At 60.7% G+C, this 13,750-nt stretch overlaps 2 protein-coding genes across 3 annotated transcripts; one reads left to right on the forward strand and one right to left on the reverse strand.

Annotated features, from left to right (window-relative positions):
- Positions 1-2,708: 2,708 nt before the first annotated feature.
- On the reverse strand, positions 2,709-6,574 carry LOC137842964 (uncharacterized). The gene is made up of 14 exons (XM_068657708.1): positions 6,257-6,574; positions 6,031-6,191; positions 5,793-5,952; positions 5,438-5,608; positions 5,268-5,359; positions 5,022-5,179; positions 4,836-4,939; positions 4,529-4,753; positions 4,326-4,411; positions 4,084-4,220; positions 3,908-3,997; positions 3,555-3,763; positions 3,241-3,447; positions 2,709-3,166 (listed from the first exon to the last, which is right to left on the reverse strand). The coding sequence occupies exons 1-14, from the start codon at positions 6,500-6,502 to the stop codon at positions 2,879-2,881; spliced, it is 2,334 nt and encodes a 777-aa protein (XP_068513809.1). The 5' UTR covers positions 6,503-6,574; the 3' UTR covers positions 2,709-2,878.
- A 906-nt stretch (positions 6,575-7,480) lies between these two features.
- Positions 7,481-13,432, forward strand: TRAPPC3 (trafficking protein particle complex subunit 3). 2 transcript variants are annotated; one of them, XM_068657716.1, is made up of 5 exons: positions 7,481-7,640; positions 10,216-10,313; positions 10,543-10,642; positions 10,961-11,143; positions 11,794-13,432. In XM_068657716.1, exons 1-5 carry the CDS (start codon positions 7,599-7,601, stop codon positions 11,911-11,913), a joined length of 543 nt encoding a protein of 180 aa, XP_068513817.1. In that variant the 5' UTR covers positions 7,481-7,598; the 3' UTR covers positions 11,914-13,432. The 2 variants fall into 2 exon arrangements, with proteins under 2 accessions (XP_068513817.1, XP_068513818.1); XM_068657717.1 differs by lacking the exon at positions 7,481-7,640 and adding an exon at positions 8,657-8,741.
- The last annotated feature ends 318 nt before the right edge of the window (positions 13,433-13,750 follow it).

Genomic DNA, 13,750 nt, shown 5'->3' on the forward strand with positions numbered 1-13,750 from the left:
CCGCTGTCCCCCCCCTACCCACACCCCACTCGTCCGCCTCCAGTGCCCTGGGATTGGGGGCTTCAGCCCCATGCATCCCACCCCTACCCCAATATGGGGCAGGTCACGGTGGGACCCCCCCTTCCCGAGAGGGTCAGAGCCCCCCAGCTCGGCCCCTGCCCTATGCAGCAGCCGGCAGAGCTGATGCACCCCAAAAATTGGGCACTGTGGATCCCCAGGAGAGGGGACAGAGCTTGTGCACCCCAAAACACAGGCACTGGGGATCCCCAAGATAGAGAGCAGAACTTGTGCACCCTAATATATGGGCACTGGCAATCCCAGGAGAGGGAGCAGAGCTCGTGCACCCCAAAACACAGTCAATAGGGGATCCCCAGGAGAGGGGGCAGAGCTCGTGCACCCCAAAATACAGACACAGGGGCTCCCCAGGAAATGGGGCAGAGCTCGTGCACCCCAGAAGCAGCGGGGCAGGCAGGGACCTTGCTGAGCACGGGCTGTGATGATGCAGGATTCGGGTTCGTGCAGGCAGCGCCTGTTTTGGGGATGATGTCAGCGGCGGGCCAGGAGATCCCCTGCCATCCCTCCTCCTCCTCCTCCCCTCCCCGGCAAACAGGTTTCCCCAAATCCCAGCCCTCCTCTCCGGAAGTGCATTCCTCTGACTCAGGGAGCGGGGCAGGAGGGGGGCTGGATAAATTTGGGGGAGCACGAGGGCCATATGGGGACACCCAGCTCCGAGCACCCTTGGGATCAGAGCGCAGGGAGACCTCGGCAACCTCCGGCGGGGACAGGGTGACCCCGCTCTGTGCCACCTCTGACGTGGCCACGCGCCCCAAAACCGCCCCAAAACCACCCCAAAACGCCCCAGGGCTTTGTGCTGCGGGCTCCTGGCCGGGTCAGGGCTGTGGTTTCCCCGAAACTGCTGGCAGCAGACTCCCCGCCGGGGGAATGCTGCGTGGCCAAGCCTGGCTCCGGGAGCCACAGGGCCCTCCGGGGATGGGATGGGATGGGACGGGAGCACGCAGCCCAGGAGCACATCCAGGTGAACCCACATCCAGGTGAACCCACAACCAGAGGTGAAACCAGGACGGGGAAGGGGAACGGCCCCACTCTGTGGGGTGGCACAGCTGAGCCCCCCAGCACGGTGCATGAGGGACCCAGGGAGCGGGACCAGGGCCACCCCACAACCAACACTGACAGCCCCTAAACCCTTTTCCTGGTGGAGCCACAGCCCTGCACATCCCAGGGGGGAACAGGCAGGGACGGTGCTCCGTGCCCAGCACCCCAAAACCAGCCCGGAGAGGGGGCACGGCAAGGAGGGGGCCACCACGGAGGTTCAGACCCTGGTGTGGTGCTGGGTTTGTGTCCCCCCCCCCGTTCCCATGGGTGCAGCCGCCCTGCCCGAGCTGATGGAAAAATCAATGAGCTCATCACGAGCACACTGCACAGCCCCAAATCCAACCCCAAATCCCGAATCCAACCCCAAAACCAACCCCAAAGCCAACCGTGCACCCCAGGTGCTTGGCAGGGGGGTGCAATGCCCCCCGCCCACTCCCCAGGGCTGGTCTGGGGAGGGGGCTGCCCCCCAGTTTGTCCCCTCTCAGCCCCAGCCCCCCCCCACGCCCCGATCCCGAGCGGCTCAGCCTGCGGGGAAGCCGGCGGGGCGCTGAGCTCCCCTCAGATCGAAGGGTTATTAATTAAGGTAATTAGAGCTGCTGCGTGGCCGCTGCCCTGCCAGCGCGTGCGTGGGCGCTGCGGGAGGCTGGGGGCAAGCGGGGAGGGGAGGGGGGCAAATAAATCCCTGCCGAGGGGGGGGACATCACTAGGGTGCACGGATGCCCCATCCCAACCCTCCTGCCCCCTCTGCCCCACACCCCAGGACTTTGCCCCCTCCCCAGGCTGCTCCCACCCCGTGCCGTGGCCACGAGGGCTGATCTGAGCCCCCGGCCCCAAAAAACCTCCCTGCTGACCCCCCCTCCAGTTATAGGGCTGGAACCCCAGGGCGAGGGTCTGGCCCCCCAGCTGCTCGCTATGGGGTCGGCGCTGCAGCCAGCCCCAAAGCCGGTGCCCCGTGGGGGCAGGTGATAAATGGGCCAGCGCCGGGCTGAGCCCTGCCCTGCCCTGCCCCAGCTCTGTAATTATCCCGGGCAGCATCTGTAATTAGTGCCCTGATGTAATGGTGCCGGTGCCGGGCAGCCTCACGCGCTCCCCACCAGCCCCACCTCGTCCTCCAGCCCCACAGCTCCAGGGCCGAGGGGTCCCCATCCTACAACAGCACCCCTACGAGAGCCCAAATCCCCCCCTGGTCCCCGTTTTGGGGAGGGGGCACGGCTGCAGCCCCGCACCCTGCCCGTGCCCTGTGGCTGCCCGGCCCCACGTGCGCCCCGGCCCTATTTATTTATAGCTGCCCGGAGCCGCCTGGGTGAGCTCCAGCACATTCCCTGCGCCCAGGGGGGGGAACAGGGGGGGGGGAATTTCTCCCCCCAACTCGGGGGGGCAGGGCTGGATCCGTCCCCAGGAGCACTCAGCAGGATGCGGGCAGCACGGCGGGGACGGAGAGGCAGCGGTGGGAATGGCCAAGCCCTGTGGTGGCTCTGACCCCACAGCAGCTTGGGGCAGTCAGGGGGGGCTCTGAACCTTGGGGAGGGTGCACTGGGGCTGGCAGCACCACGCAGCACCGGGCAGCGAGCCATCCTGACCCCACACAGCCTCCCGGAGTGGTGCTGGGCACTTTATTGTAAGCGCGCTGCGCTCCCCGTGTCCAAGCAGCCTCCTCCTTCGCCCTGCTCCCCGTGCCCAGACCCCATCCCAAAGCCCAGACCCCATCCCAATGCCCAGACCCCATCCCCATGCCCGGGACCCATCCCCGTGCCCCTTCCCACCCCTAACACTCGCTCAGTGGCCGCGCGGCCCCGCTGGCGCTGAACCGTGCGCTCAGCACCTCCGAGGGCGCCCGCGTCCGCTGGCCCGGCTGCTGCCCGCCGGCAAAAAGGGTGAAGGTGCCGGGCTCCAGCTGCCAGCGCTGCGTCCATACAGCACGCTGGGCAGCCAGCACCTCGAAGGACAGCTTGGTCGCCCGGCCAGCCGGCACGGCCACGCGGCGGAAAGCCACCAGCTGCCAGCGGGGCACCGGCACCGAGGGCTGCTCCCAGCGCAGGTAGAGCTGCACCACCTGTAGGGACAGGGAGAGGGGTCAGGAGAGGGGACCCCAACCCTATTTGTGCCCTTTAGGACCACCATGCTCACCTCCTCGCCGTCCCGCTGCCCCGTGTTCTCCAGCACCACGGACACGGAGAGGTTGGCGCAGACGGGCAGCAGCGGGGGGCTCAGCACCAGGTCCCGGTACTGGAAGGTGGTGTAGGACAGCCCGTACCCAAAGGGGTAGAGCGGGGCCTCCTGCCCGTAGTAGCGGTACGTCCGCCCCTCCATGGTGTAATTCTCCATGGGGGGCACCTGCGGGAAGCGGGGGGCATCGGGTGAAGGCTGGAGGGGGCACCCCACAGCCCCCCCCTGCCCCAGGACCACCGAGGGGTGCAGGGCGCTGCTCGCCCTGCCCTTACCTGGTGCATGCCCGCTGGCCACGTGGCCGGCAGCCTGCCGGCGGGGTTAGCCCCCTGCTCGCCCAGCAGGACCTTGGTGATAGCCAGCCCGGTGGCCTGGGCGGGGAAGAAGCAGGCCAGGATGGCCCCCACTCCGTCGTGTCCCTGCGCCCAGCTCACGTTCAGGGGCCCCGCGTTGAAGAGCAGCAGGATGAGGGGGCGCCCGGCGGCTGCGGGGACGCGGGGTGTCACCACCAGCCCCGTGCCACGTCAGCTCCATGGGATGGGGCACGTGTGGGACCTGGCTGCACGGTGCTGGGTCCTTTTTTCTTATCCTGCCCCTTGGACAGCCACCAGCCCCCGCAGAGCCCCACCTGCCCGCACGGCGTCCTGCAGCAGCTCCAGCTGGTGGCCTGGCAGCTCCAAATCCCTCCGGTCCTTCGCCTCCGTCTCCACGTCTATCCCTGCGCCAGGAGCCAAGGGAAATCCCCTTACACCCCGTGTGCCCCCCCCCAAGGGCTGCGCCCGTGCCCTCTGCTCCCCCCTTTACCTGTCCCCAGGCACACCAGCACCACGTCGGCTCCCCGCACCGCCTCCTCCACCTCTGCCCGTGAGTACCGCTGGCACCGCGGCTGCTGGCACCCCGCTGCAAAGCTGACGTTGGCTGGCAACATCTGCAGCCCCCTCCTGCACCGGGGGACAGCGGGGTCAAGGGACAGCAGGGACGGTCCCCCCCGTGACCCCAGGAAAGGGCAGAGCCGTCCCGGGGGGTGTCCAGAAGCGCGGGCTCACCGGGGCGTGTAGATGTGCCGCGGCTCCGGCACCGGCGCGTAGTCCCCAAAAAGCACCCGGGGATTATCCGCAAAGGGGCCCACCACCTGCAGGGGGCACAGGGGGTGAGGACGGGCACCCGCAGCCCCCGGCCACGCAGTCTGGGGCTCCCCAAAAAACGGGGATGGCGGGGGGGGCACGGAGCTGGCAGCTCTGGATCTCACCGCCAGGCGTTTGCCGGGGAGGTCGCAGGCGCGCAGGGGCAGGGTGCCCCGCTGGTTCTTCAGCAGCACAAAGCTCTTGACAGCAGCTTCCAGAGAAAGGTTGCGGTGCTCGGGGCTCTGCACCACGCTGAGGTCCAGGGAGCTGTAGGGGTTCATGGCTGGGGGGTCAAACTCCCCCAGGCGCAGCCGCGTGTAGAAGAGGGGCCGCACCCTGGCGCGCAGCGTCTGCAAGGTGCCAAAACCTCAGCCCCGCTCTTGGCACGGGGCAGCCGGAGCCCACAGCAGCCCCAAACTCCCTCCCGCTGACCTCCAGCGTGATGTTGCCCGCGGCCAGGGCCTGGGGGATGTGCATGAAGACGTTGTTCCTCATCCCGTAGGACAGCTCCAGGTTGCAGCCGGCGTTCACCGACGCTGCCGCGCCGCAGGGAAGGGAGATCAGCGGTCAGGGCTGCGAGGAGCCCGGGGACCCCCTGCCCGTCCCCAATTTGCTCACCGATGGCCGTCTCCAGGAAGGTGCGGGTGTAGTGGTGCCCCAGCATGATGAGCTCCACGGCCCCCTCGTCGCTCACCACGTAGCCCTCGAAGCCCCACTCGCCCCGCAGGATGTCCGTCAGCAGCTTCTTGTTGGCGCAGGCGGGGACGCCGTTGATCCTGATGGGGAAAACACCAACGGGGAACCCGGGGGGGGGCACACACCTCCCCGTGCAGCCCCCCCCGAGCCCCACAACATGCTCCGTACCTGTTATAGCTGCACATGAAGCTGTAGGACCCGGCGCGCACGCACGCCTGGAACTGGGGCAGGAAGGTGGTGCGCCAGTCCCGCTCCAGCACCTGCGGCGCACACGGGGTCAGCACCCATGGGTGGGGGGCTGCCCGCCATCCATCCCGTGCCCCCCCCGCCGCCCTCACCTTGGCATCGAAGCTGAGCCTGGAGACGGGGATGTTCTCGGGGCCCCCGTGCACGCTGAAGTGCTTGCAGCCGGCGCTGGCCTTGATGTAGCGCGGGTGCCGACCCTGCAGCCCCCGCACGAAGCTCACCGCCAGCTCCCCGCTCAGGAACGGGTCCTCCCCGTAGGTTTCCTGGCCAAGGGGCGAAGCGAGGGCCGGGTCACCTCTGTCCCCTCCGTGCTTCCCCCTGGGGACCCTTCCGCAGCCTCCCCACCCTCACACCCAGCACCCACGGAGCTGCTGCGGCACGGCCCTGGGTGCCCAAATCCTGCGCCCCCTCCCCGGAGCTCATCACCCCCTCTGCCCACCCCGGCACCTGGTTCCTGCCCCACAGCGGGTGCCTCATGATGTTGAGCACGGGGCTGAAGCAGCTGAGCCCCGTGTGGTCGTCGTAGCGGCCGGTGGCAGCGAAGTGGTTGTGCTTGGCGCGCACCTCGGTGGCCGTGGCGTTGGCCACCCGGTACACGAGCTCGGGGCTGCGGGCAGAGCACAAAGGGGGGGGTCAGGACACATCAGCAAGCTGTGCCCCCATCCCCTATTAGGTTCCTAGTTACCTGAAAGCAGCGGCCAGCCCCAGGGCTTGGGGGAAAGCCGTGGCCCACCCAGGTGCCTCCGCGTCGCCCCGCAGGCACTCGGTGTTCCAGTTGTAGGGCGCGATGCCCAGGCGCGGGATGGGGGGCGCGGGGCCGTTCCCCAAAGCTCCCCCCCTGGCTACCTGCGGGCCAGAGGGGCTGAGCGAGGGCTGGGGGTCGTACCCAACGCCCCCCGCCGTGCCCTCACCTGCAGCACCATCTCATCGGGGCTCAGCCTGCCCAGCAGATCCTCGAGGCGGCGGTGCCAGGGCAGCGTTGGGTCTCGGAAAGGGAAGGGCTGAGCCTCGCTGGGCTCGGGGCCCAGCACCACGCACAGCAGCACCACGGCGGCTCCGAGCCCTGCTAACGCCACCCTGGGACGTGCCGGGATGGGACGGAGCAGGGAGGGAGCCCCCGGGGATGAGGTTTGGGGGGCTGCGGCTCGCTGCGCCATGGCTTTCGGCTCGCTGCAGGCGCACGGGTGCAGCCCCGTTCCGGTGCTCCCGGCCCCTGGCAGGGCGGAGCGAGAGGCTGCCGGCCCTGCAGCAGGAGCAGAGCGGGGTCAGGGGCTCTGGGAGAGGGGGCTCGCACCACCCAAGGGGGGTGCGATTTAGGGGTGGGAGCGGGGCTGCCAGCCCCAGGGCGGCACCCGAGCAGCACGAGGGGCGCTGGGTGCAGGCGCTCAGCCCCACTGCGGGCACAGCCCTGTGTTCGGGGACACCGCTCGCCCCAATTCTGCTCCTGTCCCCAGCTGCTGGGCCTGGGTGTTCCCAGCAGGGCCACCGCGGGAAGCAGCCGTGCTTTGGGGAGCAGAAATATTGGGAAGCCCCCAAATGACACCGCTACTGCTGCCGGGTTCCTCCTGGCCAAGGAAATAGGGTGGCAGCCCCTGGTTCACATAAAAATCAGGGAATGTGTACATGGGGGAAACCAGACAAACTAGGGAATGTGTAAATAGGGAATGTGATCATGTGCAATGAATATTTCACCGATTTTGGCTCACTTTGGGCCAGGGAAGCCCCAAAAGCTGAGCGCACCGTGGCTGATACCCCCCCAAAAACACTAAATTCCCTCCTGGGGGAGGCACACAGCGCATTGCAAGGACCTCCCGGTGCAGGAGCAGCACCCCCACCCCGCCGCGTCCCCACCGCCCGCGCACGGGGCGTTCTCTGCGCTTAATTAATGTAATTAATGTCATTAAGCCCCGCGTGGGCGCCCCCCAGCGGCGCGCAGCACCCTCCCCTCCCATCCGCCCCCGGCGCCTGCCGGGAGCGGAGTAACCTGCCGCGCGCTGCACGCCGGGATTTGTAGTCTCCTCACCATCACGTGACGCGTGGAGAATACCGGGAAGCGCCTCCCCCCCTCCCCTTCCACACCCCTCACCTCCATGCGCGCTCGGCGCTGCCGCGTTGCATTCTGGGGCTCGTAGTTCCCCGCGCGGCGCTGGGCGCGGAGGGGAGGCGCGGAGCGGACTACGAGTCCCGTGGTGCTTTGCGCGGGCGGCCGGGTGAGGCGGCAGGGCAGGGCCGGGCAGGGCCGAGCCGGGCAGGATGTCGCGCCAGGCCGGCCGCGGCACCGAGAGCAAGAAAATGGTAACGGCGGGGCAAGGAGGGCACGGGCAGGGCTTGGGGCTGGGGTAGGAATTAGTGTGGGGGCGGTAATTAGCTCGGGGATGGAGCAGGTGGGGTAATGGGGCCGGCTGAGGCCTGGCTGCGCCGTGTGGGGGTGAGGGGGGGGGCTGGGGTCGGCCTCTGCTCACAGGGAACTGTGCCAGGAGCAGAGGGAACGGCCTCGAGTTGTGCCAGGGGAGGTTCAGGCTGGCAATGAGGAGACATTTCTCCTCAGCAAGAGCGCTCAGGCGTTGGGACGGGTTGCCCAGGGAGGTGGGGGAGTCCCCGTCCCTGGGGGTGTTCAGGGTTGGACGTGGTGCTGGGGGACAGGGACAGGGGGTGACAGCGGGCGTTGGACCAGACGATCCTGAAAGTCTTTTCCAACCCTCACAATCCTAGATTTCTACATTCAACTTCAAGCATTAAACCTATTTTTTCCCTGCTCTTTGCATGTTCCACCTCAGGGGTGTCGGAGGCAGCCCCCAGGTGGGTGCTGAGCAGCAGGGCCTGGCCCAGCTCCTGCCCGTCCCCACCCTGAGAGCACTCTCTGGGGGGCAGCGGTTTGTATTCAAGGAGCTCTGCTCTTTCATTAGGATTCCAGCCCTTCTGTAACCACAGAACCTTTATAAACCCCTCAGACTATTCACTGAACTGCAGCGAGAAAAATGTAAATAAGGGAAGGATTTCAGGCACTTGAATTCCTCCAGATTGACTGGAAATGGAGAGCTAGTTACAAATATGAATTTAGAAGTTTTCCATGTTACAACACTTGAAAGTTTCCTAAATTGCAGCACTAACACGGGGGCACTGACAGCAATGGCTTCATGGCTTTGTGCAGTAACTGGTAACAGCTGGGGCTGGTAACACTGGACTTCTCCATCCACTCACTCTTACTCTCTCCAGCTGCCAAGCCCCATCCTTACTAAAATTACTCATATCCCCAAATAATGTGCCCTTCTTTGCATGCTTGTTAAATTTCTCTGCCAAATGTCTGACTCTTCCAGCTGAGTTCAAGGAGACTTCCACCTTGTCATTCCTGAGTAACATGAACTTAAGCAATCTTTTCAAGACGAAGGCCGAATTGTAAGTAAAAAACCAAACAAATAACAAAAATAAGTTTTCAATTCTTTTAGATCCAAAGTTAAGCACAAATAGCCAGAACCTGACAGGTTCTTTTCGGGTGCTTAAAGGCTTTTGGTAGCTGATTGCTGCTGACCTCGTGAGTCACAGTGACAAGATGGAATTCCCTGTCCCTCCTAACAAACCCAGTTTCTCTTTGTTGACTGTTGCAGTTTGGGAGCGATTCCCCCTCCTGTTTGTCTCTGTGTGAACTTGTTCGGAATGAAGTGGGATCAGTGTTGTCACTTAACTCTGATGTTGTCTCTTTTCCCTTCCTTTCTGCCTGCCCGCTGCTTTCATTCTGTAGTATTGGTATTTGCCATTCATTTCACCTTCTGCATCTATGCATCTCATGGTAGGTGAGAGGCTTTTACTCTGAGCTTAGACTTTCTGTACTGTTTCTGATTGCTAACACCCAAAGCAGAACTAACAGCTGAAAGACGATGGCTTGTTTGCCCCCGAACGCTCCTTTTGGGCTCTGTGAAAAGCTAAAGCCTGTTGTAGCCTTTGTTTTGCAGCCGTGTAACCACTGGTCTGGCTTACTGGCTCCTGAGAAAGTGAGAGAATGCGCGGTGACACGCAGGAGCTGTGGTGGTGGCGGCTGCGAGAGGAGACACGCTCCCGTTGTGTTTTCTGCAAGTCTGTGCAAAGCAGACGCAAGTAATTCAGATCCTAGCCAGGCACAGAAAGTGGATGTGTGCAGCACATCTGCTGACCTGCCCTGAAACACCCCGTCCTGTTCCTGTTTTGTTTCAGAGGAGCTGATTTGAATCTAAATGAGGTGCCGAGATAACTTAATGATCTGACTGGGGGTCAGATGTGCATCACCTCCTCCTGGCAGCAGGCTGTAATCCTATCTGCAGGTGGATGAGCGTGTTTTGTCCCATTGAAAGGACAAAAAGCTGAGCCTCAGCAATGCTGGCCATTTGCAGTTCATTTCTCAACGCAGAGAAGAGGCACAGTTTGAGCCACAGCCCCCTTCACCTGGAGGTCACTGCCTGAAACAACGTCAGGTCCTTGGCAAGGGGTGTGATGTGAGCAGGGGGTGTCATTCCAATTCCCTGGGGTGTGCTGGCTGAGGCAGGGAGATGCAGCTCACAGGACTTGCCAGGAATGGCTGGAGTGCAAAGAGCCGCTTGGTTTGCCTCTTCAGGCCAGGTCTGGGCCGTGTTGATGGGAGTGCTGGGTATGGAGAGAGGGAGAGAACAAAAGTGCTGGGTTTTCCCAAGGTGAACGAGCATTTCTCTTCCCAAAGAGGCCAAAGTTGCCTTGCCAAAACACGAACTGAGACCTCCTATTAGCAGCAAATACCTCTGAGACAGCAGGTTTCTGTTCCCCCTCTCCAGGCCACCCGAAGCAGCGCTGGACGCAGACGCAGCAGTGCTGTCGGTTTTCTTTTCAGCTTGTGCTAAAATAAACCCCTTTTACCTCTGCCTAGAACTCGGAGCTCTTCACGCTGACGTACGGCGCTCTGGTCACCCAGCTGTGCAAGGACTACGAGAACGATGAGGACGTCAACAAGCAGCTCGACAAAATGTGAGTGGATCTGCTGCAGCAGGGAGCTCCAGTTCGCAGTGGGCACGCCTCTGTGTGCTGCTCTGAGAGTAAAAACGTGGCAGACCGATTTGTATTTAATCCTGGTACCTCCCAGATTGAAGTTTCTTCCCTCCAGTGCTGTCTTTTATAAATATCAGTATAAATATGAGTTGCTTTTTAAAGATGTACTCTTTCATCTGCAGCTTGTTGCTTTTCTGTGTGCTCACAGGGGTTACAACATAGGTGTTCGGCTGATAGAAGACTTTCTGGCCCGGTCCAACGTGGGAAGATGCCATGATTTCCGTGAAACTGCAGATGTTATTGCAAAGGTAACTGAAAGCACAGCACGTCCAGAACCCGAAGAAATCTAATTCAGGGGATGCCTGTGGACATCGTTCTGTGAGGATGCCCTCCTATATCCCTGGTTTTGCATGTGAGGATAGAGTGTTTGCTGCTCACAGGACTGTGCTGAGAGTTTGAGATTTTGGGAAGGAAAAAGACAGAGTTAAATCCCTAAATTCTGCTGACCTGTGGTAACTGGGAGAAAGGAGTGGTGTTCTCAGAACCCTTCAGTGTCTGACAGAGATCAAAGCGGTGCCGTTACTTCGTGGCTCATGTTCTTGTTTGTGTTCTGTTTGCCGTAACAGATAGCATTCAAAATGTACCTGGGCATCACTCCCAGCATCACCAACTGGAGTCCTGGTGGTGATGAGTTCTCCCTGATCTTGGAAAACAACCCCTTGGTGGACTTCGTGGAGCTCCCTGACAACCACTCGACTCTCATCTATTCCAACCTTCTCTGTGGAGTGCTGCGGGGTGCCCTGGAAATGGTGAGCCAACGTCCCTGTTCCAGTGAGATGTAAACACAAACAATTGAGGTGTCAGCAGAGCCTTTAATGTCTAGTCTGTGCTTGTGACTTCTGTGTTTGGTTTGGACCTGAAATTAATTCTAAGGAGAAGAGCAAAGCTACAGGAGTGCTTGGTTGCTGTTGCATGTGGCAGCTTAGAGCCCCAGAAGTTCTCAGCAAGCCCCTTCATCTTACGTACACACACTAATAGCTCTTTGAATTTTTAAGAAACTTCAAAATCCTCTTTTTGTAGCTGCTGTGGGAAGTCACTGGAGCAAGACAACAGCTGTGTCTCCAACGTAGGAGTCTGTGCAGGCTTGATTATCCTGCTTAGCTGCGAGTTTTGAGGAACATGCACGGAGCAGCAGGGCGTGTAGCCCTGAGTGATGGTGTTAATTGGCCTCTGATCTCTGAAGGGAGTCCTGGTTGCTCTGTGGGACGTTTGTTTGTCTAGGCAAGGTGCCTGCTGCCCACCACAGGCTGCGATGTGCGAGGAGGATGTGATCCTCAAACTAATGAGTGCTTCCCCGGAGCTTTGCAGTGCACGTCGCGTCCTCAGAGGCTTCAGGGGCAGCTGGGAAGCTGCTGGTGGAAGGGAGATAACAGCTCTTTTTCTCTCTCACATCTCCTAGGTTCAGATGGCCGTGGATGTGAAGTTTGTCCAGGACACGCTGAAAGGGGACAGCGTCACAGAAATCCGAATGAAGTTCATCAGGAGGATTGAAGACAATCTGCCAGCTGGCGAGGAGTGAGACGCCGCCCAGTCTCCCTTGGGGACTGGGGGGGACCAGCTGGTTTTGGCCGTTAGCTTTCACCACAGATCTGTAGGGATCTAGTGCCCCTGTACATTCAGACTGACTCACTGACTGTTTAAGATGTTGTTATATTCTTCTACTGTTACTTCCATCTCCTGTAGAAGACAGTTGTCTGGTTGCTGTTTGTTTCACAGGTTCATTCTGAAGCTTTTTCATAAGGTGATGTCATTTTCATATTCCCCTGGGAAATCTTTCTACGCTCAGTTTCTAATTTGTCACGTTTGGTTGTGCAAGAACTACTGCTCCAACCCTAAAAGAGCTCCAGTCTGTCCAAATTTGAGCCCGAGTTTTACAACAGGAATTGGAGACCGAGTTGTAAGAGCCTACTGATTTACTGTTAACGCTGTCCTTAAAAAGAGGTGTTTTAACATTCACCTGGAGACAAGTGCATAGCATTTCTGTAGAGCAAACTGGCTTCTTGATTCTGAAGTTAGGAGTAAAATGCAAGCTTGATACAAGGGATGCTGTGGGAGAGCTGTTTGAGTGCACAGCACCCTCTGGGGAAGCTCCTTTCCCCTGAGAGCGGTGGCATCACGCAGCACCCACAGCTTCAGGGGGTCCATGTGGCCTCGTTCCCTCCCCCCAGCAGCACTTTTGGAAGCAGACTCAGCAATGCCATTCCCTGATGGGACTTTGTAGTCCCACAACTCCCCTCGTGGAAGGGCAGGACCAGTAAATTGTTGGGGAAAACCACTGAATATTTTAAACAGGGAAAGAACAAGCAGCTGTAATGCCCCTGCTGCCCTACAGCCTGGGGCTGTGTGCTGAGCGTGCAGAACCAGACACCCAGGCTAACAACTGGAAGGTATTAAATGCTTTTCAGCAAGCGAGCTTCCTCTCCTGTGTGATGTATAAACACTGCACGGTGTGGAGGAGCTGCTGGGGTGTATTCTTACCCAGACGTTTAGGCTAAAACAGAATTCCCCGTGGGGAGTGAGTTGGCAAACTGCGGCAGTCTGTGACACCTGCTCTGTACAATAAACACACAAAGTGGGGTTACCCTGCAAAAAATGAGATACTGGAAAACCAACTTTCCTCTGCCATCCTATTCAAGTCAGACGTTCAATTCTTGAGCCACTTTACATAGCATGAAGGCACAAATCACACAACGAGCAGCCTGAAGCTGAAGCTCTGCCTTCCACGGGAGCTCGCTGACAGGCCAGGCACCTCTGTGCAGGTTTGTGCCCGAGTGTAAGGTGTGAGAGAAGGGTGAGATTTGTGCTGCTGGGAGCTGAGGTTCTCCAGGTGAGCGCTGAGTTGTGTGGATTGATCACTCCCCAAATCGTGGGGATTTGCCCAGAGGAGTTTCATCGACGAGTGCCTGTGGCTAATGGGTTTTGGAGGCACCACGTGGTCACGGAGGCAAAAACCATCAGTTGTTCCCCATTGTTGGCCGTTACAAGTCATTTTAAGGCTGCATTTTAAAAGCGACTGCATTAAAAGAAGCCCGGTGTCAGCTCTGCTTTCTAAATGCTGCTTTTTGGTGAGGCGAGGGGTTGTGGGCAGCGCTGGGGCTGGCAGGGCGACGGGAGCGCGGCCCAAAGAATGTCTGGCTGCTGGCCCGTGTGCAAGCTGCTGCCCGAAGGGAACCTGCCTGATACTCGGCGATATTCAGCGCACGGAGGGACTGGGATTGGGGCTGGTGCTCGGGGGCAGCGCTGGGAAACCAGACAGTCAATGTTTGCTTGTTTGAGCAGTGGCCTTTTTCTGCCCGCTGAATAGCCGGGCGCGCACGTTAGCAGAGTGTCAGCCTGCGGGCGGCTTCTGCGGCTCA

This window comes from Anas acuta, chromosome 21 (assembly GCF_963932015.1).
Source record: "Anas acuta chromosome 21, bAnaAcu1.1, whole genome shotgun sequence".
NCBI classification, from domain to species: Eukaryota; Metazoa; Chordata; class Aves; order Anseriformes; family Anatidae; genus Anas; species Anas acuta.